Source organism: Biomphalaria glabrata, chromosome 2, assembly GCF_947242115.1.
Source record: "Biomphalaria glabrata chromosome 2, xgBioGlab47.1, whole genome shotgun sequence".
NCBI lineage: Eukaryota > Metazoa > Mollusca > Gastropoda > Planorbidae > Biomphalaria > Biomphalaria glabrata.
Genome location: NC_074712.1, coordinates 1,934,853 through 1,957,928, shown reverse-complemented (window position 1 = coordinate 1,957,928; position 23,076 = coordinate 1,934,853). Strand labels below are relative to the sequence as shown.

Here is a 23,076-nt window from a genome sequence, read left to right as displayed (position 1 = left end):
ACTTAATGGTCAAGGGATAGTTCACCTGGTCCAGTGTCTTGTAACGTCTGGTAGATATTGGTTAGACTTAGACTTAACGCCTGTCGTTTTATCGCTTTCCTCCAATGTTTCTTATCTTTAGGTCTAGTGCCTTTGTGGCTTAAAACTATACGTACTTGAGTTGTATCTTATCTTTAGGTCTAGTGCCTTTGTGGCTTAAAACTATACGTACTTTAGTTGTATCTTATCTTTAGGTCTAATGCCTTTGTGGCTTAAAACTATACGTACTTTAGTTGTATGTTATCTTTAGGTCTAGTGCCTTGTGGTTTAAAACTATACGTACTTTAGTTGTATGTTATCTTTAGGTCTAGTGCCTTTGTGGCTTAAAACTATACGTACTTTAGTTGTATGTTATCTTTAGGTCTAGTGCCTTTGTGGCTTAAAACTATACGTACTTTAGTTGTATGTTATCTTTAGGTCTAGTGCCTTTGTGGTTTAAAACTATACGTACTTTAGTTGTATGTTATCTTTAGGTCTAGTGCCTTTGTGGCTTAAAACTATATGTACTTTAGTTGTATGTTATCTTTAGGTCTAGTACCTTTGTGGTTTAAAACTATACGTACTTTAGTTGTATGTTATCTTTAGGTCTAGTGCCTTAGTGGCTTAAAACTATATGTACTTTAGTTGTATGTTATCTTTAGGTCTAGTACCTTTGTGGTTTAAAACTATACGTACTTTAGTTGTATGTTATCTTTAGGACTAGTGCCTTTGTGGCTTAAAACTATACGTACTTTAGTTTTATCATTGTAGACTAGAAGCCGGAAATGGTTGAAGTGACTGAATATGTAAATTTCTAGAACAGTGGTTCCCAAGCCTTTTTGTTTCGTAGATCTCTTGTCATGTTTTCTGGTTTTCGGTAGACCTTCCTGCTTAATTTATATTGCATTTTTGCAAATACATCAACTCCGTATGTTTTAAACTAATTTCTAACTGTTGCGAATCTAGGAGTGAAAAGGTAATTGAAAGTTATATATAAAGTTATAGAGATCTTATCTTTCGTTATTGATAAAATTTAATTTTAAAGCAATTAAAATAACAATTAATATATATTTTTGGAACCACCAAACACACTGGCTATGTTTATGCTTCATATAGGAATTAGTTGTTCTATGAAGTAGTCCTTCAAACATTAAATATTAAGTAATTAATTGGCCTTAAGTATCATTGTAAAAGTTCTCGTAAAGAGCAGTTTCGCGCGTATTTCTTGATCTTTCGCGGCTGGCTCAAATATTGGAATCGCGGAAATCTTTTACTATCAAGAGAAAAGGCGAAGGCGAGTAACTGGTGCCTAAACCATTAAGCTTCGGCCAGGAGAGATTCATTATCCTTGACTTTCAACCTACCTAGCAGAAGGAAAACTGAATTTAAACGTCTGCTGCCTTGCAGCTATACCCAAACATGGGAAAGGTTTCGTGGGTCAATCCTGAGTAAAATATAAGGAGCCGCGACCTTTAGGCAGTTTGCAGCACACAGCGCTACACCCTGTCAGAGCCTGTGACGTCGCTGATCCCAAACTGTATATGTCGTTTGCAAAGAATCACATAAGAAGCTTTTAATGTTATACCATACTATACCCATACCACCGAAGTGAAATTCGTTTAATAATATCATATGTAGGTTTGTGTAACAGTTTTTAAAACTACTTCAACAGCCGGTAAAATCAATGTTTTACCTAGAGTGTTTTCCGCATTTTGCTTTAAGTAAAGAGATTTTGTAAGACGCTCACAAACCACAATATTCTCTACATGATGTTAAAGAGAGATGTTGTGGGTTTACTCTGAACTTTATCTTTGAGTGTTCGAAAGTTTTAAACATCTTTATCTATTTTATCAGAACGGCAAATGATCCTCCAGAGTAATTAGTTTCATATCGTCATAAAAAGGCACTTAGGAAACCGCTTGTTTGTCAAGAAAGGAATGAAGCCCAGTTTTAAATTATCAACGCTGTAAAATTTCTTTTGGTTAAACATTAGTTGCAGGTAGACAAAGTTGAAATTAAATAAAACAATTTTTCGTTTAACTGGGGTACAAATCATATATTAGTGTAGGAAATAATTACATTAATGGGATGTAAAAATTAAAGTCACGACCTGTTTAAATGAAATCCATTATCGTAGACCCCCGTAGACATCTCATAGACCCCCAATTTATTTTTTCACTTTCGTAGACCCCTTGGAGGTCTTCATAGACCCCTGGGGGTCTATATAGACCACTTTGGAAATCACTGATCAATAAGAGCTTGATGATCGAGTACACCTGAAGACTTTAAAATGTACCAATGAGAAGTCTAGAAGATGTACAAGTGAAGCTACTATCCCATATTCAAATATACTTTAGTAATAGAGCTACTTATCACTTTGTTATATATTACATGGCTGCCTGGTCGTGCGGTTTGCGCGCTGGACTGTCGATCGGACTTATTGAAAGTCCTGGGTTCAAACCTTGCCCGCTACCATCCCCCGTCGTCCTGTGGGAGGTTTGCACTAGGAAGTAAAATATCTTCCAACTCTGAAGGAACATCCGAAACATGTAAAACATTTTATACACAAAAATGTTACATTTTACTTGATTTCTTTTTAATTTAAGTAGGCCTATTGTTGTGTCCTGTCAATGTACAATGTCTGTTAAAAGTTCCAAACTACATGTCGATGAACAATGTCTGTTAAAAGTTCCAAACTACATGTCGATGAACAATGTCTGTTAAAAGTTCCAAACTACATGTCGATGAACAATGTCTGTTAAAAGTTCCAAACTACATGTCGATGAACAATGTCTGTTAAAAGTTCCAAACTACATGTCGATGAACAATGTCTGTTAAAAGTTCAAAACTACACACATAGGTCTCTATTTTACATTACGAATAGTATGTTTTTAAGTAACGGTACTTAATAACGATATTTAAGTAAATCAGCACACTTGAGAGGAAAAAAAAACAGCAACTCCACTGAACGGCATCATCAAACAGAGAAACCGATAGCTTAGACTTGATCTCTTGATGCTCTGTGGATCTGATGACGAACTGTTCTAGTGTCTGTCATGATGTTAGGAATGATGGATGGTTCACAACTTCACATGGAAGTGAATGAGATGAAGCCGCAGCACCGCTTGTGAATGGAACTATGATGCTTTAGAAAAATCCCAGGTGTCACTTACAAGGACCGCATCAAGTAGGAAGAGATAAGAAACTGGATTAAGACAACTGGACCCCACGATGACCTTCTAACCACTGTCAAAAAAACGTAAACTCAAAACTCTATGGCCACATAACAAGGTCCTCAGAGCTCGCAAAGACCTTGTAGAATATTCGTATTACACAAATAACAAACTAGTGTTTAAGAGGGAAGACATATTAGGAACTCCATTTATTACGTAAACACGAGCGGTGTTGCACTGACGCGCTAGTGTGCAAATGTACATATATTACTATTATGTTACATCTCTCTTCTTTAATTTAGAAAATCTATTTATCAGAATAACTAACAAACTAGTCAACTAAAAAGTCTAATCAGTTCATCACAAATCAAGTCTCTTGGGTTTGTTAACTATTCTGCCTGAGCGTGTTACATAAGGTTCATTTGGTCTAGAGGTGTTAGAAGAAGCAGTGTGTAGTGGCGGCTCAAAATCTAGTGTAGTTTGTAATCTTGGACTCTCTAGATTTAGTGGTTCTGGTTGTTCTGAGATGTCATCTGGAAAGTCATAAATATTGTCAAATCTGTTTGCTTTCTCAGAAGACTTTCTGATGTGTATTCTGTTTCTTCTGTAGACCTTATTTCCACTTTTGACATTATACGATCTAGGCTTAGAATGCTTCGAAACTACTGTTCCTGGTTTCCACTCAGAATTAAGTTGCATTCTGACTGCCGTTCCGTTTTGTAGTGGATTATGATTCTTAACTCCTTTCCTCTTATCATAACAATGTTTCTCAGACTGTTTCTCGGAGTCAAAGTGTTTCTTCACCACCTTGAGATCTGGTGTCTTGGTAGGTATTAGCGGTTCTGACACATTTTGATTCTGTTGTTCAGCACACCTGCTACAATCCCTAACTGTCACTTCAATGTCTGCATTCATGCCTGGCCAATACATGACTTCTCTGGCTCTCTGCTTACACTTGACTATTCCTAAGTGAGACTTGTGAATCAGATTTAGCATGTATTTACGTAAGCTTGGTGGCATGACTATTCTCAGACCTTTGTATATAATACCATCCGAAGTTGATAACTGGTCTCTTGAATCCCAATACGGCCTGACTTCAATTGGAGTCTCGCTTCTTGTGTCTGGCCAACCAGTCATAATTACTTCCAGAAGCATTGAAAGTTCCTTGCTTGTGCTTGTACAGTCTTTAATTTCACTGTATTTTGAATCACTTACAGAGATCATATGCACTGAATCATCTGTAAATTCACATGTCTGTGTATCAGTATTTGGTAGATGTGCACGAGAAAGTGTATCAGAGATAAACATTTCCTTGCCTTTTCTGTAACAGACTTTCAGATCATACCACTGTAGTCTTATTAGCATCTTCTGTATTCTCATTGGTGCTGACAATAGAGGTTTCTTGAAGATTTGCTCCAGAGGTTTGTGATCATTATAAACTGTTACTTCTTTACCAAATATGTAGCAGTGAAATTTGCTTGTACTATACACAATTGAGAGCATTTCCTTCTCAATTTGAGCATATCTTGTTTCTGTATCTGTGAGAGCTCTTGATGCGTATGCAATTATACGACCTTCCTGGAGTAATACTGCTCCCAGTCCATCTTTACTTGCATCACATTCTATCTCTACGTTCTTGTTGACATCATAATATGCTAAAACTGGAGGGTTTGTACAAAGATGTTTCAATTCTTTGAAACTCTTGTTTTGTTCATGATTCCATTGAAATTCTATATCATCTTTTAGAAGCTTTCGTATTGGAGCATCTGCTTGACTTAGATAAGGAATAAATTTTGCTAGGTACTGAATTAAACCTAGAAATCTTCTGATTCCATCTTTGTCTTGAGGAGCTGGCATGTCAATAATTGCCTTTATCTTTGCTGGATCTGGTTCTAAACCTTTCTCTGACAAGATATGGCCCATATAAGGTACTCTGTTTTGCCTTATCTTGCACTTGTCATAGTTCAGCTTTAGATTGTACTTCGTTGCTCTTTGCATGACTTGTTTCAAAATGTGATCATGATGCTCAACATCTCTACCAGCTACTAGAATGTCGTCTATGATGACATATGCTCCTTCAATTCCTTGAAGCATTTCATCCATAATTCTTTGGTAAATTTCTGGCGCTGATTTGATACCAAAAGGTAATCGTAACCATCTATATCTTCCCAGAGGTGTGTTGAAAGTTGTGAGAAATGAAGATTCTCTTTCAAGCTTTATTTGCATAAACCCTGACTTGGCATCGAGAACTGAGAATATCTTCGAATCTGGAATATTAGTGATCACATCTTCAATAGTTTTCATCGGGTGATGTTCCCTTCTGATTGCTTTATTGAGATCTTTTGGATCAATACATATTCTAACTTTGTCATTCCTGAACGAAACAACCATGGAGCTAACCCATTCAGTAGGTTCATGTACGGCAGTAATGCATTTCTTTAAGTTTTTCTTCAACTTTATTGCGTAGAGATGCTGCTAAGCGACGTGGTGGATGAATAACTCCTTTAGCATTTTCCTGTAACTGAATCTTGTATTCTCCTGGCAGTGTTCCAGTTGTTTTCAGCATTTCAGGAAATTCTCTTTGTAACTCGTCTTCTGCCTTGGATTCTATGCTGTCTATCCGTTGTAGTAGTCCTAAACATTCTGCTGTGTCACCACTCAAAATGTTCTCTTGACTAATGTCTACTACCTCAAACCTTGCTTTCACCTCTTGGATATTATTTTTCAAAGGTAGCACTACTGCTCCTAAAGTCTTAATAACATGATTAGAGTAAGACTTGAGCGACTTTGCTGAATAAGCAAGTTTTACTTTGTCTTTGAGCTTTTCAAACTCTGACTTGACAAGAATGTTACATCTTGCACCAGTGTCGATACGAAAAATTAATGTCTTGCCATGCACGACTAGTTTTACAGTCCACTTGTCTTCAACGACATTGATATTCTCAATATTACCCTTTTTATACTGGCTACTTGCAGTGCTAACAGATATAATATTTTCATCACTGTGACTGTCATCTTCTACTAGATTGACGTTGCGTCTTTTTCTGCACATTTGAAACCAGTGGTTTTTCTTTTTGCAGAAATTGCATGTGGTTCCTATTGCTGGACATTTTCCCTTTTCGTGGTTCTTGCCGCATTTACTACATAATTTATCTGAGTTGTCTTTAGACTTCTGCTTGAGTACATTGTGTGACCCTCTCTTGATCGCTAGAACTTCTTGGCCCCTAAACATTTTCACTTGGCTTTGCGACATCTCATATTGTTGTCCTATTTCTATAGCCTTGTTAAGGGTCAACTTCTGTCCCTGATCAAGAAGTCTTAATTGTACCTTTTCGTGTATGACTCCACTAATGATCAAATCAATAAGCATATCGTCTGGGTTGTCATACTCACAGTCCATAATGAGAAGCTTTAGGTCTTTAACAAAGTTATCAAAACTTTCTCCTTCTACCTGCTTTCTCTGATGTGCTCTAAATCTAGACACTCTTTTATTTTGTCTTGGCCTTATGTAGTCTTCTATTTTCTTTAATAGCAATTGCGGATCTCCCTCTTCACTATCAGTAATATTTAGAGTTTTGTAAACCTCACGGCCTTGCTGGCCTATCCACATTCCCAGCCATCCGGCTTTTTGTTTACTATCGGCACCAGCTAACGGTCCTTTGAAACAAAAGCTCACCTGCTGTTGAAACCTTAAAAACTCTTGATACAGATCTTTAGCATTCCAATTCAAGATTGGTTGCTCAAAATAAAAAGAAGCCATTATTAGATTAATAAAAACCTTTGTCTGGACAGCTTTTTAAGTTTTATTCTGACACCATGTAGAATATTCGTATTACACAAATAACAAACTAGTGTTTAAGAGGGAAGACATATTAGGAACTCCATTTATTACGTAAACACGAGCGGTGTTGCACTGACGCGCTAGTGTGCAAATGTACATATATTACTATTATGTTACAGACCTTCCTTCAAGGAACAGTACTAGGAAGAAGAAGAAGAGGAAGACAGAGTAATTGATGGAAAGACGGCATCAAAGAATAGACAGGCCTGTCAGTGAATAAAATTCTATCCAATGTTAAGGACTTAGAGGTATGGAGAAAGACGGTTGACAGATCTTGTGTGGTCCCCCCAATGGCCCAACAGACTAAGGGACATGTGAAGGTGAAGTGCTTCTCAAAGTTTCACCAGTCGTACCCCTCCCCATAAAATGTTCCTCCTCATGGCTATGAAGAGACGAAAGCTGAGCTAGTTCGATCATATTGTAAGATCTGACTTACTGTCAAAAGTCAGCCACAAAGGCACTAGACCTAAAGATAATATACAACTAAAGTAGAATAGTTTTAAGCCACAAAGGCACTAGACCTAAAGATAACATACAACTAAAGTACATATAGTTTTAAGCCACAAAGGTACTAGACCTAAAGATAACATACAACTAAAGTACGTATAGTTTTAAGCCACAACAGTTAACGGAAGCACGAAGCAAGAGTCGTCCAAGATTTTTAAAAAATCTGGCTAGACCACGTGAACTAATGGACCTGCAGCTTACTTAATAGCATGCTAATAAGAACAGTCCGCTGACAGGATAGAGTGGAAGAATTGGGCTACGTCTACTGTCACAGCACCCCTACGACGCATGTCACGAAACAGATGAGGATGATAATGATGAATGTATTATCTAAAAGTTATTACAAGTCATCTGATGTATTCACATGATCATTACAGTCAATCATTTCAAGTACATTTTAATGACTTTAGCTAGATTGCTAAAAATTTTAACATCAGGGGGGGGATTAATCTCTGACTCGATTAACATTTGCCAGATTTCAATAAGACTTGGGTTTAAAAATACGCTTTTCGTCAACCTAAAAAAATGTCGTCTATTATTACGCGAACGAGTGAAGATAAAAAGTCAATAAAGTTAATAGTTACGACGTTAACTGGCAACTCAATTACGTCTTGATGTGGTAGACCTTACCAGATTTTTGTGGGGCGAGAGGCCAATGCGTCCATGTTGCTAGCAGCGTCGATTACATGCTGACACAAAATCTATAAGGGTGTAGGAATCTCACATAATTCCCATCAAGCAGCATGTCGTTAGGTTAAAATAATGACGGTAAAAATTAATTTTGAATTAACATAGATATGTCGTTATCTTATTCGAATTATATCATTATTTAGACATAATCATTTTTCAAGAAATGAAATGTCATTTAAAGGATTTTAAAAAATTGAAATTGCAACAAAATTATTTATTTTTTTAAAATAACGAACCCAGTGAGTGTATTGTTATAATTGTATAAAGATGAACTCTTTGTTATTAAATTTTATTGATTGTTACAATTAGACCTGCGTGTATAAAGCATTTATTTTATTTGCTTATTTCATTAAAAACGGACAATCTTGTAGTCGTAGATCTACTAACTATGTGTCCTACACGCTTTAGATTAGATTATTGTAGATTATTGTAGCTGTGTTAATCTTCATTGAATTGTAGTGTTAGCAATGACTATGATGAACAGAGACGTCCAATAGTGAAGGTTTGTTTCCCTTGTTGTTAATACACAATGACGTTATTTCCGTTATGTCCTAGTTACACTTTCAAACCTTGTAAAAGATCATCTGTTTTGTGGCCCACGGTGAACAAGGGGATCATGCGGCCAGCACAACGACCAACTGACTTTACTTTTCAACAACTAGCCTCAGGCATCGGTACCCATTGGAGCTCAGAGGCGCCCCAAGTATCCCAAGAATAATAATCCCAGTCTTCACCAGGGTTCTAACCTGGGACCCTTCGTTTCAGAAGCCAAGTGCTCTTTACCACTGAGCCACTGTAAAATCTTGTAGCTTCTTAGCATTTCATTAGAAAAGACTCGAAAGTGGAGTGAAAGGCGAAGTCACCATGTCCTCGTGTCTGTATTAGTAAGAAGGACGGCTGTTTGGTCGTGTTAAGCGCTCTGGGCTAACGTTCGGTGGTCGAACCCTCTCACAAAAAAAGGTTGCTGATAAATAGTTCATTACACAGGTGAGACTGAACATCTGTTGCTAACTTTGAAAGTAAATAGGGTTGCGGTGGCTGAGTGGTAAAGTGATTGGGTTTCGAACCGAGGGGTTTTGGGTTTGAAGTCCAGTGAAGAGTGGGATGTGTCATTGTAAGGTGTAATAATAATAACAATGGGTACCAGACGTAAGTTGGGAAAAAGTAAAGGCGGCAGGTCGTTGTGCTGGCCACATGGCACCCTCATAATCAGAAAGAGATGACCTTTACATCACCTGCCCCCAATTGATCCGAAGGTCTGAATAGAGGACTTTACTTTAAAGCTTAACTATAGTAATTTTCAGGTATCTTACAATTTATATTTATATGAATGGTAACAATTTTTTATATATATATTGTTGTTGTTTTTTTTTAGAACTTTTAATGGAATTGAACCCACTCTATTCAAGTGTACAAATCAACAGTTTACAACCTGACCTTTTCAAACTGAAGAGTATGTATACTCTTAACGAATCTACCGATGTTCAACAACATGTCCCTAATGACGAGAACCTTTTTTTCAATTGGGTTGTATTTAGTCTGATTATGAACACCTGCATTTCTTCGCTGATTGGACTTTTAGGACTAGTCTCTAACGTCATCAACATGGTCGTTTTTTTTCACCAAGGGTTGAACAGCTCAATCACCATCAGCCTGTTCTGCATGGCGCTGACGGACATCTTCACAATCCTCTTCGTACTTTGGGCAAACATCTGCTTCAACCCTTACATCGAGACTGTCAGAGCTCCGTTTTATTTCGGAGAGCTGTTCTACTTCACCGGGGGCTGGCCTTCGGGGTTTTCCGTTCGCGTCACCCTGTACATCACAGTGTACATCACAGCAGAGAGATGCCTCTGCATCTTGTTTCCTTTGTCGATCAAGACTTTGATCACGCCGGGGAGAACGAGAGTAGTCGTTGGTATTATCATCGTACTGAATGCACTAACTCTTGTTCCCGAATACTCTTCTATCTATCTGTCTTGGCAGTTCAGCCCGGAAAGAAATGAGACTCTACTCGGGGCTGCTTTCAGAAGTAACAGGGCTGAAACCCACGGCGTGACGTTTCTTCTCCACGTCCTGCTTGTAATCGTCGGGCAGGTCTGCGTCATTATTTTGACCGGCGTCCTGATCATTCACCTCCGTCGCCAAACTGAATGGCGGATGAAAAGCGTGGGAGACAAGAAGAAAGAGACGTCATACTCTGCACGCGACCGGAAGTCCCAGGCTCTGGTTATCGTAGTGGCTACATCAGTCGTCGTCTGCTACATCCCCCTGACCCCCGTCTCGCTTATCACAGTGTTCATGCCAGAGTTCTCTATTGGCGGGAAATATTCCAAAGTGTTTGTGGACACCTGGGATACCATATTTGTGTTTTCACTGATCAATGCTGCTTCCAATATTTTGATCTATTATAAAATGAATTCAAAATTTAGAACTAAACTTCTGCAACTGGTTCACAGGCACGGTTACCTGGATCAGGGCCGGCCTTAGGTAATCGGAGGCCCTTAGCGAAGTGAATAAGGTGGACTTATATGAAATATAACAGTAAAACAAAAACAAAAAAAAAAATCAACAAATTATGCAATGAATTAAAAACCTTCCTGTATCTATATCTAAATCATTAAATAAGTTAAATTCATATGGATCCGAGAGCGTATGATCACCAGACTAGAAATAAGCTTTCGACATTAAACCAAAAGGAAGAAATAAAGGTCTTCTAACATTTCTAGTCTAACAGGTAAATGTAAACATTATTGAATTAACTTAGAATCACAGTAGTGACTTAGAGCTAGGCTAGTTATAGAGTTCTGCTTTGTTTGAGATTTGATCCATGATTCGAAATTTTTCCCCTAAAAATTTCAAGTCCCATGAGAGGCCCTCACCAATCGGAGGCCCAAGGCGCTTGCCTAGTTTGTCTATCGAAAGCTTACTCGGGTCCAAGCATCAAGATAAATGGACATGAAATAAATGCAGTGGACAGATTTATTTATCTTGGCAGCACACTCTCCAGAAACGGACAGATCGATAATGAAATCGAGCTGCGTATCGCCAAGGCCAGTGCATCCTATGGCAGACTGTCTAAAAATGTCTGGGACAGAAGAAGAATCACCATAAATACAACTTCTAAAAAATTTTCACGACATTTTTTGTAGTGTTAAAAAGTTCCCATGTCCAGTCTAGAGTAGTATATAGAAGTCTATGATATAATTCTATGGAACTGCATTTGTTACGTATACATAATCGGTGTTGCACTGACGCGCTAGTGTGCAAATGTGCATACAAATATTAATATGTTACAGAAGGACATGGCAATGATCATTTCCAAAAATGTGTAAAGAGTCAAGGACGGATGTTGTTCTGTTTGCTGTCGTCTGTTGTTCTCTTTGTCGTTGTAGATAATGCTGTCTGATAATAATGTCACGACACAGTCCTTGAGAGCTCATAATAAAAGTATTCAATAACAAACGACTTGATATACTTGAGAAACAAAGTGTTAAACATCAACTATAGTTCATTAACAGATGTTGGTTAATTGTTCTGCTGTCGTTTTATCACTACATCTATTTCTTATCTTATAAAATACAGACGTTACGCCCTACGCCGTGTTCCGTAGGTCAATCTAGTCACGCATGTTAATCATTGGCTTAAGTTCAGCCGAGTCGTTGGTTTTCCTGACTAGCTCAATCCAATATCCGAGCTTACTGTTCTATTAGGGCTACTATCAACGATGTTCCCTAGAAGTACTGTTCTATTAGGGCTACTACCAACGATGTTCCCTAAAAGTACTGTTCTATTAGGGCTACTATCAACGATGTTCCCTAAAAGTACTGTTCTATTAGGGCTACTACCAACGATGTTCCCTAAAAGTACTGTTCTATTAGGGCTCTACTATCAACGATGTTCCCTAAAAGTACTGTTCTATTAGGGCTCTACTATCAACGATGTTCCCTAAAAGTCAGTTTGGATACGTTTTCCTCTACACGTCATAATCCAGTGTATCACGTGACTAGCTCGTCTGTCTCCAAACTAAAGTTTGCACTTCTGTATTTATAATCACCTAACGAATAAACGAACAATTCTCTAAGCCCTAACACCATGCAAAACAAAAGAGTGTTTGAACACTCTAGACGTGGTGCTTTTGCCTCGTAGACCCTTTTCCGTGTTTACCAGGTTTCCGTAAATCCCCTGCTATGGTAAATATGTAGTTTTGAAAATACAACCTTTTTTTTTTAAATTGATTTCTAATTTTACATTTTATTAACTCTTTCTCTCCGTTATTATTTGACACGTTCTGATGGAACCAACGTTGTTATCGTCAGTTAGGAGAGAAAGAGTTAATGAAATAGAAATAGAAACGAAGCAAAAACATAAATTTACATAAATTTTATGAAATGACCCAAACTCTTGAGATACTGGACCTCGTTTTTATCAAATTTAGGTGATCGCCTTATTGCTGAAAGTTAATTTAATTAAATTTAAGAAAGTTTGCTAAGTAGCTTATATATTATTTCCATATGATTAACATTTGTTTTCGAAAATTGGATGTTTAGTGTCCAAGAACTCTAAAAAGAGAGAAAACAATCTGGGCAAACAAATGAAAAGCTCTGTAAAGTTTCAACTTTAACCCGAGAAAATTGTGGGAGAAATATCGTTTACCCAGACAGACAAACAGACAGACAGAGTGAGTTGATATAAGTTTTGCAATAACTTTGATAACAAATACTAGATGCTGCTATTACTCTCATTAGCAACAAACAATCCGCGCTTGAAGATCTCTTCAAGGAAAATATTTTTAAGATAAGCTGAACAGTCATACAATACACTCATATTAAAAGAACTCTTTTGCTCCTTAAACTTAGCTATTCAATAAAATCAAACTTTCTAACACCAATTTTGAGTTGATTAACAAATAGACATGTAAATACAGAAAAACACTGTTTCATTTGGATTCACTGCTCCAATGTTGCCAAAATAGTGTACAAATTTACTCCTTAAGGAGTGTGTTCATTGATTTTTTATTTTTTTTTTCTTCATTTCCTTTTTTTTTCCTTACTCTCTACTATGTCTTTAAAGACATTCCTAATAGAAAAAAAGGATCTGGAGGGTGGTTTGGTCCACCAACCAGGTACTCTACTAATAAAACTGTCCGGACAGGGAGCAGTTCGAGCTTCGATGGCGTCCATCGTCGCCGCCTTGAGGCTCGGGCCGGAGGAGGTGGGTTCCCTGTACCGGTTTGAGAACCCTTTCCTATGGTTCCTGGGTGTTTCCTCACCGGTGGTGAGGAACAGGATCATAGGAAAGGTCTTCGGAAGCGAAGACACCTTCAGGGTGGAAGTTACCACCCTGGAGGAAGAGAAAATTAAAGTGACGCTTCACTGGGTGTCACCCACCATTTCTAAGAACAAAATTGAGGAGATTTTCAGCACCCTCGCTGCAGAAGGCTCTAAAATAGAAGCTTTTAGGCTAGGGGTTAGTGACAAGTGGGCGGCTTGGATTAAACCCCGCAAGGGTACCGAGCTACCCCATTACATACAACTGAAGTATGAGGAAGACCCCAGGACTTACAAGGTCTTAATCACTACACCGGGGAGAAGGCAGCAATGTTGGTTCTGCCAAAAGGAAGACCATTGGTCCAACCAATGTCCCAACAGGGTTGCTAGGGGTCCTAAAAAGGACGTTGAGAGGTCCTTGGAAGCTGGAAAAAGCACATATGCGTCGGTCTTAAAAAAAGATAATGAAAAAGGGCAGACCAAGGCTATACCCCCTGAGATAGACGGAGACGGGTTCGAACTAGTAAAAAGCAAAAAAAAAGGTACAACTCCTGAAAAATGTATGGGCAGTGGGAGGGGTACCCTTCCCCCCCCCCCCAAAAATGGCGAAAGTAGCACAGGGTCTAACACACACAAAAAAATGAAAACTACCGGACACGCTAGATCGGAGCCTAGTTCTCCAAACAAAACAAACAGGAAAAGAACTCTTTCCCTGTCTTCGACCTCAGATGACCAGGGGGAAGGCACTGAGGTGAGAAGGGAAAGGATGAGAACGGGAGAGGAAGTGGAGGATTTGGAGGATATCCCCAACTCTCCTGCACCTCTAGTAATCAACGAGGGGGAGGACCCTGACACACCACCAAACACATAAACATTTCTAAATAGTAGGCACACACACACACACACAACGCAATAACCCACCAACACACAATCATGGCTGACATTACAATTCTTTCATTTAACATTCGATGTCCGAAAAATAAACAAAAATACATAGTTCACTCAACTAAAACACGGCAAACCGGTTTTTCTTTTTCTTACAGGTATCCAATATCACTTAAATTTTCTTAAAACACACATACATCTTATTTATAAACAAACCCACTTAAATATAAAATCATGGAGGACATCACGATTTTGTCTCTCAACATTCACGGACTCACAAACAAACAAAAATACGTAGTTCATTTATCTAGAAAGTACAAACCAGACTTTATTTTTTTACAAGAGACAAACTTAGGTACAGAACACAAAGGACACACATACACAACAGACATGGGTTTTAAGGAAGGGTGTTTTAGTTATGGTAGCAGATGCCGGGGGGTAGCCATTTTTCAGGTGTCAGATAGGTTTAAAATAGTCCACAACTATAGTGACAAAAAAGGGAGAGTAGTCATTATAAAAGTAGAAACAAGAAATGAAACAATTACACTGGCTAACATCTATGCACCAGCAAAAAGAACAGAGAAACGGGAATTTTTTGAATATTTGAGTGAAAAATTACACGACACATATAAAGGGGATAGTTTAATTTTAGGAGGGGATTTTAATTACATCACGTCCACACTAGACAAGCAGTACACAACAACGGTGAATCTTCCTTCACAGATGAACACTAACATTAATAATTTTTTGAAAGACATTGAGTTTCAATTTAAGTTACAGGATGCATACAGGAGTGTGAATCCGACAGGTCAGGACACTACTTCGGTGAATAAAGCTCATCCTGTAACTTCCAGACTAGATAGAATTTACGTACCAACCAAGTATCATATAAGTAAAGTTGCTCATCTAGAAGAGTCTCTGCAATATTCAGACCATAAGGCAATAATAGTTACGATAAGTAAGGAAAGTAAAAAAAAGAATAGAAAAACTAGTCATTGGAAATTTAATAATTCTCTTCTAGAAATACCCCTTTTTAAAGAATTAATCTCCAACACATTCAAGTCTTGCTTACAAGATACAGACAATCCAAATTTTAACCTAACAACAACATGGTCACTGATAAAAAATTCAATAAAACAACAATGTCAGGTCATATCAACACTTGTACAGACACGTAGAAAACAAGAACTAGAGAAACTGAAGCACACACTTTTACACGCTGAAGACGAAATAGATAGAACGCAGGCTTCATTAAAGCTGGAAGAATTAAACAACTACATCTACAAAGGAGCAGAAGTTAGATGTAGGAACTATTTAAGTCATGAAGGCCCTAACAAACTTTTCTTGTCGATTGAACAAAATGTTCAGTCTAGTAAATGCATAACAAGTGTCCTTGATAGACACGGCTCCAAAGTTGAAGACGAAGACAAAATTAAAGATGTTTTCATAAGCCATTTTACAAATATCTACCAGATGGAACCTATAAACAATGAGGCTCAAGAATGTTTTCTAAAATATTGTAAACAGTTGAAGCAGACCGACGAAGAACTTTTGGGGACTCCATTTACTCTAGACGAACTCCAAACTGCACTAGACTCGACACAAAACAATAAATCTCCCGGACCGGACGGTCTGACATTTGAGTTCTATAAGACTTTTTTTCCTTTAATAAGCCCTCTACTACTGCGAATGTACAGTGACGCGTTTAAAACAGGACAACTTCCAAAAAATTTCAACGAAGCATATATTACACTATTAGCCAAAAAAACAACAGATAACAGTTCTCCAGGTGACTACAGGCCCATCTCACTACTTAATACAGATTATAAACTACTGACAAAAATGATTTTTAAACGACTTAAACCCTTCATTCCCCAACTCGTAGGACAAGACCAATACTGCACCCACCCCGACAGGAGTATTGATGGAATGACACATTTCATTCGAGATTTTATCATGTACAGTCATGAAAAAAACTCTAGCGTTTCCTTGTTATCTGTAGATCAAGAGAAAGCTTTTGATAGAGTCAGCCATAATTATCTCTTTAAAGTATTAGAAAAATGTAAAATCAGCTCTTTTTTAATAAAATGTATTAAACTAATTTACGCCAATGCTAACAGTAGACTAATAATCAACCATTCTTTAAGCCAATCCTTTCCAATTCAAAGATCTGTTAGACAGGGCTGTCCCTTATCCCCATTTTTATACATCCTTTGTCTAGAACCCTTTCTAGAATCTATTAGGTCAGATCCATCTATCAAAGGAACAAAAATCCCGGGACCCATCCCAGTAGTTAAAGTTAAGGCTTATGCCGACGACACAACATTTTTTTCCCTCCTCTGAAAATGATATTAATAACATAGTTAAAAAGTTTACAATTTTTGGCCATGCCAGTGGTTCTAAAATTAATATAAACAAATCCTCAATAATGGGTGTAGGGAAGTGGACATTCAAGGAAAAATATTCTTTTAAACTTGTAAATAAAATCAAAATATGTGGTATAGAATACAATAGTAACCCTTTTTTCTTCTGTGAAGATCAGTGGAAAAATATTATTATTAAGGCATCCAATATAGTTAACATGTACAAGCACACAGGTTCTACTATTTTTGGTAGAGCCATCCTTATAAACAATTTGGTCATCCCAAAGATAGTCTATTTAGCCAATATTATAGAACCCCCTACAAAATACATATTTCAATTAAATAACATAATTAGAAGTTTCATCTTCAAAAACACACTTAGAAACATCAAACATACTACAATCATTCAAAACAAAGAGGATGGGGGGATCAATTTACAAGACATCAAAACTAAAATATGTGCACTCAGATTAAAATTCATAGGTCAAGTAGTTAAGAATCCAAATGATTTCCCCCTTTCAATATACTATTATGGTTTGAGATTAAGCAATTTAATTCCAATACAAAACAACACTCCACACTATTTTGGCACAAACTTACATCCTTTTTACAGATCCATCTCAAGAACTCTTTCTGGCAATGAACCTTTAATACACAATAAATATAAAGAAATATACACAACATTAAAAAAACAGTTACAAGAAAATTTAACTATTAGGATTAAATGGGGAAAAGATTTAAATATAACAGATTTTAAAGACACTTTTACTAACCTTCATAACAAACACATTGCAACAAAAGCTAAAGAAATATCTTACAGACTTATCTTTTGGATGACTCCATTTTCAAAAAAAAAAACCTGGTGTAAAATATTGTAAATTTTGTCAATCTGTTAATGGTGACAATGAAAAGCATTTATATTTAGAATGTTCTTTATTTAGTAATGTTAGAAATACTGTAAGAGATTTATTAGAGGGAAATTGTGAAACCAATGTAAATATTAATTTATCTATTCTCTTAAATAAGTTACCTAAAACTAAACACAAGATGATACATAATTTTAACTTAATAATTATATCAGAATATAGAAACTTAGTATGGAACAGTAGACTTAAAGTTGTGTATCATAATGTCATTTTTAACCCTAATGATTTGGACATAATATATAGAAATATAGTTAATTTTAAAATTGAACACTATAAATGCTAACCCCAAATGTAATTTTACATCGACCCATTGTATGTACATATGTTATATATTAAATCAAGGAACCCTTTTTTTTTTTTTTTTTTTTTTTCAAAGGAATCCTTTATTTTCTTTCAATGAATTGGTAGATTCCATTTGTATCATAAATTATCAATCTTACAAAGTCTGTTTGGATAATAAAGAAAATAAGTTTGAATGTATGGGGGTGTGTCTTTTGTGTTTGTATAAGTAATAACTATTAAAAATTTGCATGTGTATGTAATTAATACATCATTTATTTGCTTTAAAATTATAATTACTAAAAATTACCTATAAACTATTTATTAATCTTTTTTTTCAACAAGAGAGACAATTAGGACTGGAAGAGGCAAGGTGGAAATTTCTTTTGGTTACATCCCTTTGACCAAATTAATAAATTTTCAAGACAACCCAAACAGGACAGGATTTCATGAAAATGGACCAAATGAACTATTAAATTGTCAGAAAAATAAAACAGAAACAAAAAGGAAAAAAAACAACAACAACACTATTACAATAAATAACAATAAAAATAAATTTAATCTTAAAATGAGTTATATGCCAAAATGAAATAATTTTTTTTAAGCTCTTCATACACATACTTTGACCTCTGTACTTTAATAGAAACCAAATTGCTTCATTATATGTACACTTTTGTAACTCTAGCAGACCCCAGAGAATTCCTAAGGACAAAGGATGGAGGTCCTTTGTCTTAGGTTCTTAAGGGAAAAATTGTTGCAAAAATAATATAAATAAAAATGAATGCTAATAACTCATAAGTCTAAAAAAAAAATATATATATATATATAGTTTGGCAATACTTATTTTAAGGAACATTTTCAAAAATTTTTGTGAATGTTTTTTTTCACCAATTTCTGGACATTTGCTGTCATAATTTTATGGACCGTTGCTGTCATCTTTTTCTGGACCTTTGCTGTCACCTTTTTCTGGACCTTTGCTGTCATCATTTTATTGGACCTCTGCTGTCATCATTTTCTGGACCCGTTGCTGTCACCATTTTATAGATCTTCGCTGCAGCCTACTCCGCGAGCATACTGAAAATCCTGGAACATGACTTTGATAAAAACGTCTTTTTTTTTTATGAAATTTTCCTTGTGTTATTATTAATTTAGAATGATGTTTTGTGTGTTTTCTTTGAGAAAGAAAAAAAAAAAAAAAAAAAAAAAAGCCCAATAAAGAGGCCAAGAGCCCGAAAAAGAGGCAACGCCCAAAAAAGAGGCAAAGAAAAGAGGCAAAAGCCCAAGGATTCCTAGGATGTACTAAGCTAGACAACTGAAGTCAAAGCTAAAAAGCTGAGGTTTCCTTAAAAAAAAAAAAAAAAAAAAAAAGTGTACAAAAGATGTAAACGAAAATAAAGACAAATAACCTCCTCGACATTAATGTCCCCCCACCCAAAAAACAAAACAAAAATAAAGTAGCAGTTATTTTCCAGCCAAGCTTAACTGGTTTTAATAATAGACCTATGTTGTTGTTTTTTTTTTGGCACTATTATTAAACGATCTTAATTGAACCTTCCTTTAAAGCAGGGGTGGGCAACCTTTTTCTACCGAGGGCCGCATTAAAAAAATTTGGGGACTGGCGGGCCGCATAATATTTTTAATACTCCCAATTGAGGAATTACAACAACAGTTAGCAATTTTTTGAACTAATTTTACGAATAATTTTTTGCATTTTGTTATTGTCTTTTTACATCACAACATTTCACATTTCAAAGTACAATTGTACTTAATGTGAAGCATTTAACTGTTTACATCTGTGCATACTGTTCTGTAACTGTAGAACTAGCTTACTAGTTGTTTTGTTCTTGCGACTGCTATCAAATTACAGTCAGTGAGCATCGACCTGTTCTAACACTTCATAATTTTCAAACAAACGAAATAAAGCGTGTTCACAGATGAATTAGATTCCGAATAATGTGAAAGCTTCGCAGCAAAGTTTTCTTAAGTATGGGAATACAGCTTCTGGCAGTCATGAAACTTCTGTGGGAAGAACTCACTGGAATTTCTCTTTAAGGTCAAAATTTGCTTGGAGGTATGTCACCTGGAGCTAAATCAGCTTCTGCATTAAATGGTGACCTGTGGTATTGAAAACTAGTTTTAAGTTCTTGACGTCTTAGAATTTGCTTTCAAAGTCCACAATCAAGGAATCCATATAAGTCTTGTAATTTCATCCATTTCACCTTTCGGCTAAGGAAAATGTTAAGACGCGATTTCACTCGCTAGCTCGAGAAGTGGAATAACTTTGTTTGAAAAGATTTAAGATGCAGATACATTTCATTTGCAAACAAAACATTGCAATGTCTCTAATGATAAACATGAAATCTGTCTTCAACTCTTCATTAGAAATATTAGTAACAAAGTCACAGTCAATGTCCTTCAATGAACCTTACTATTTCTTCCTTGAGATTCTATATTCTTCTAGGCCAGAGGATACTACTGTGTAACCGAACATTGAAATGTTTTGTTCCAAATCTTCAATTACTTCTCGGAACTGCCAGTCATGGCCGGTAGATAATTGGAGGCCCATGGCAAAGTGAATATGGTAGCACCAAATAAAATTTAAAAAAATAAAAAAGCGACAAAAGTAAAATTATTCAATTTATTAAAAACCTATTGTACTTCAACAATAACTTTGAGGACAAGTTTCGCTATTTCTTCTCTAAAATAATAAAAAGGAAGACGGTACAAGGCACTCACCAATTGGTAACCCTAAGCACTTTGTCTATTCCTAAGGCTGGCCCTGTGCCAATAAAAAGATCATTGAGAAATCAATCCCAACAATATATTTGATATTCAAAGCTTTATTTTATTAAAAAGCCTGTTTTTCTTAGTCAAAGCACGAGCTCCATTAGTTGATACACTTGCCATCTTGTACAAGCCGACCCAACACTTTCAACACAGTTTTTGATAGAATTGAATAAATACTGGCTTGTGTTGTCTTTGACTGAATGTTTCGAAATATTGCCATTAAGAATAATCTTCGTTTACTTTAAACTTTTTAGAATGACGTTTAAAGACAATGTTTCTTTAGCCTCTTCATGATAAGTGATAAGAATCAAAAGTTTAAATAATTTCTGGATCTATAGATATTTACAATTATTTATTTAATTGCATTTTTATATGTGTAATGTGTGGGAATACCTGATTTCTTTAGGCGTCGGCGGGCCGCATGAAACACTTCGGCGGGCCGCATGTGGCCCGCGGGCCGTAATTTGCCCACCCCTGCTTTAAAGTGTATTTTTTAGTTTAACAATGAGATGAAAACATTGCAATGCTGTCCCTTCCTTACTATGCACTCTCCATCGCCAAAAGCTACAATCAGGCGGCCTGGTCGTGAGGTTTGTGCGCCGGACTGTCATTCGGATCGTCTCGATTGTTACGGGTTCATACCCTGCCCACTGCCAACCCCGTCGTCCTTTGTGAGGCTTGGACTAGGAAGCAAAGTATCTTCTCAGAAGGAACATCCGAAACATGTGAAACATCCGAAACATGTGAAACATCCGAAACATGCAAAACATCCGAAACATGTGAAACATCCGAAACATGCAAAACATCCGAAACATGCAAAACATCCGAAACATGCATATCATCCGAAACATGCAAAACATCCGAAACATGCAAAACATCCGAAACATGCAAAACATCCGAAACATGCATATCATCCGAAACATGTGAAACATCCGAAACATGCAAAACATCCGAAACATGTGAAACATCCAAAACATGCAAAACATCCGAAACATGTGAAACATCCGAAACATGCAAAACATCCGAAACATGCATATTATCCGAAACATGCAAAACATCCGAAACATGCAAAACATCCGAAACATGTGAAACATCCGAAACATGCAAAACATCCGAAACATGTGAAACATCCAAAACATGTAAAACATCCGAAACATGTGAAATATCCGAAACATGCATATCATCCGAAACATGCAAAACATCCGAAACATGCAAAACATCCGAAACATGCATATCATCCGAAACATGCAAAACATCCGAAACATGCAAAACATCCGAAACATGTGAAACATCCGAAACATGCAAAACATCCGAAACATGTGAAACATCCAAAACATGTAAAACATCCGAAACATGTGAAATATCCGAAACATGCATATCATCCGAAACATGCAAAACATCTGAAACATGCAAAACATCCGAAACATGTAAACACATCGGAATCATGTAAGACATCAGAAACATGTAGGCCTACAACATCAGAAACATATAAACCATTGTAAAAACAAACACTAGACAAAGCATAGAAATGAGTTCGAACTTTGACCTCTGTATCCTGCACTAACTTCGCTTACTTTTAAGTATTACATTCTCTCCCTCATTTTGGCTTCTCCCTAATTCCCTCCCTTTCTTTCTCCTTCCATTTTTCTCTTTCTTTTGTTTCTCTTCTGTCTTTAAAACTCAACATGAGAGTCAAATACTTCCAATCAATAGATTATTTAATACGAATACAATAACCGCTAGCCGCACTCAGTCTTAAGTCTTATAAAAATTATACAGTCTACCAAGTGACTAATTTTGAAGTCATTTGTATGTGTTTTGTATGTGAATGTTGTTAGAATTTTTCATCTATACTGTTATTGTACAGTTAAAAATAAAAAAGTTCCCCCTTTCAGACCTTATGGTCTATAGGGCAGATGATGTAAAGGTCATCTGTTTCTGTGGCCTACGGTTTACGAGGGTGTCATGTGGCCAGCACAACTACCAACCGCCTTTACTTTTCCCCAACTAACGTTAGGTACCCATTAGAGCTGGGTGGACTCAGAAGGCGCCCGAAGATCCTGAAGTTAAAAATCCCAGTCTTCACCAGGATTGTACAGGAGTTACGCTGATATTGTCAATTGTAGTCAAACTGAATTTCCATTTGATTGTATCAATAAAATTATCTTATTTTATACGAGACATTAAAGAGCTGACGTTATGCTGCTAAGCTCACATGGTGATTATTGTCATGACCTCAATTATCTCTGTAGATACACAAGTTACTGGCAAAGGGAGAAATGCAGCCCCCAGGCGTTCTATAGAATGTCAGAGTTGCTTTGCCTCTAACATGTAGGC

At 36.6% G+C, this 23,076-nt stretch overlaps 1 protein-coding gene across 1 annotated transcript; it reads left to right on the top strand.

The window, feature by feature from the left end:
• Nucleotides 1–8,597: 8,597 nt before the first annotated feature.
• Nucleotides 8,598–11,664, top strand: LOC129924822 (proto-oncogene Mas-like). Its single transcript, XM_056022114.1, has 2 exons — nucleotides 8,598–8,731; nucleotides 9,605–11,664. Exon 2 carries the CDS (start codon nucleotides 9,613–9,615, stop codon nucleotides 10,717–10,719), a length of 1,107 nt encoding a protein of 368 aa, XP_055878089.1. The 5' UTR covers nucleotides 8,598–8,731; nucleotides 9,605–9,612; the 3' UTR covers nucleotides 10,720–11,664.
• Nucleotides 11,665–23,076: the final 11,412 nt, after the last annotated feature.

What these genes read in the sequence shown, in the direction of transcription:
- LOC129924822 (XM_056022114.1), top strand. Translation starts at nt 9,613, where the DNA reads ATGGAATTGAACCCACTCTATTCAAGTGTACAAATCAACAGTTTACAA.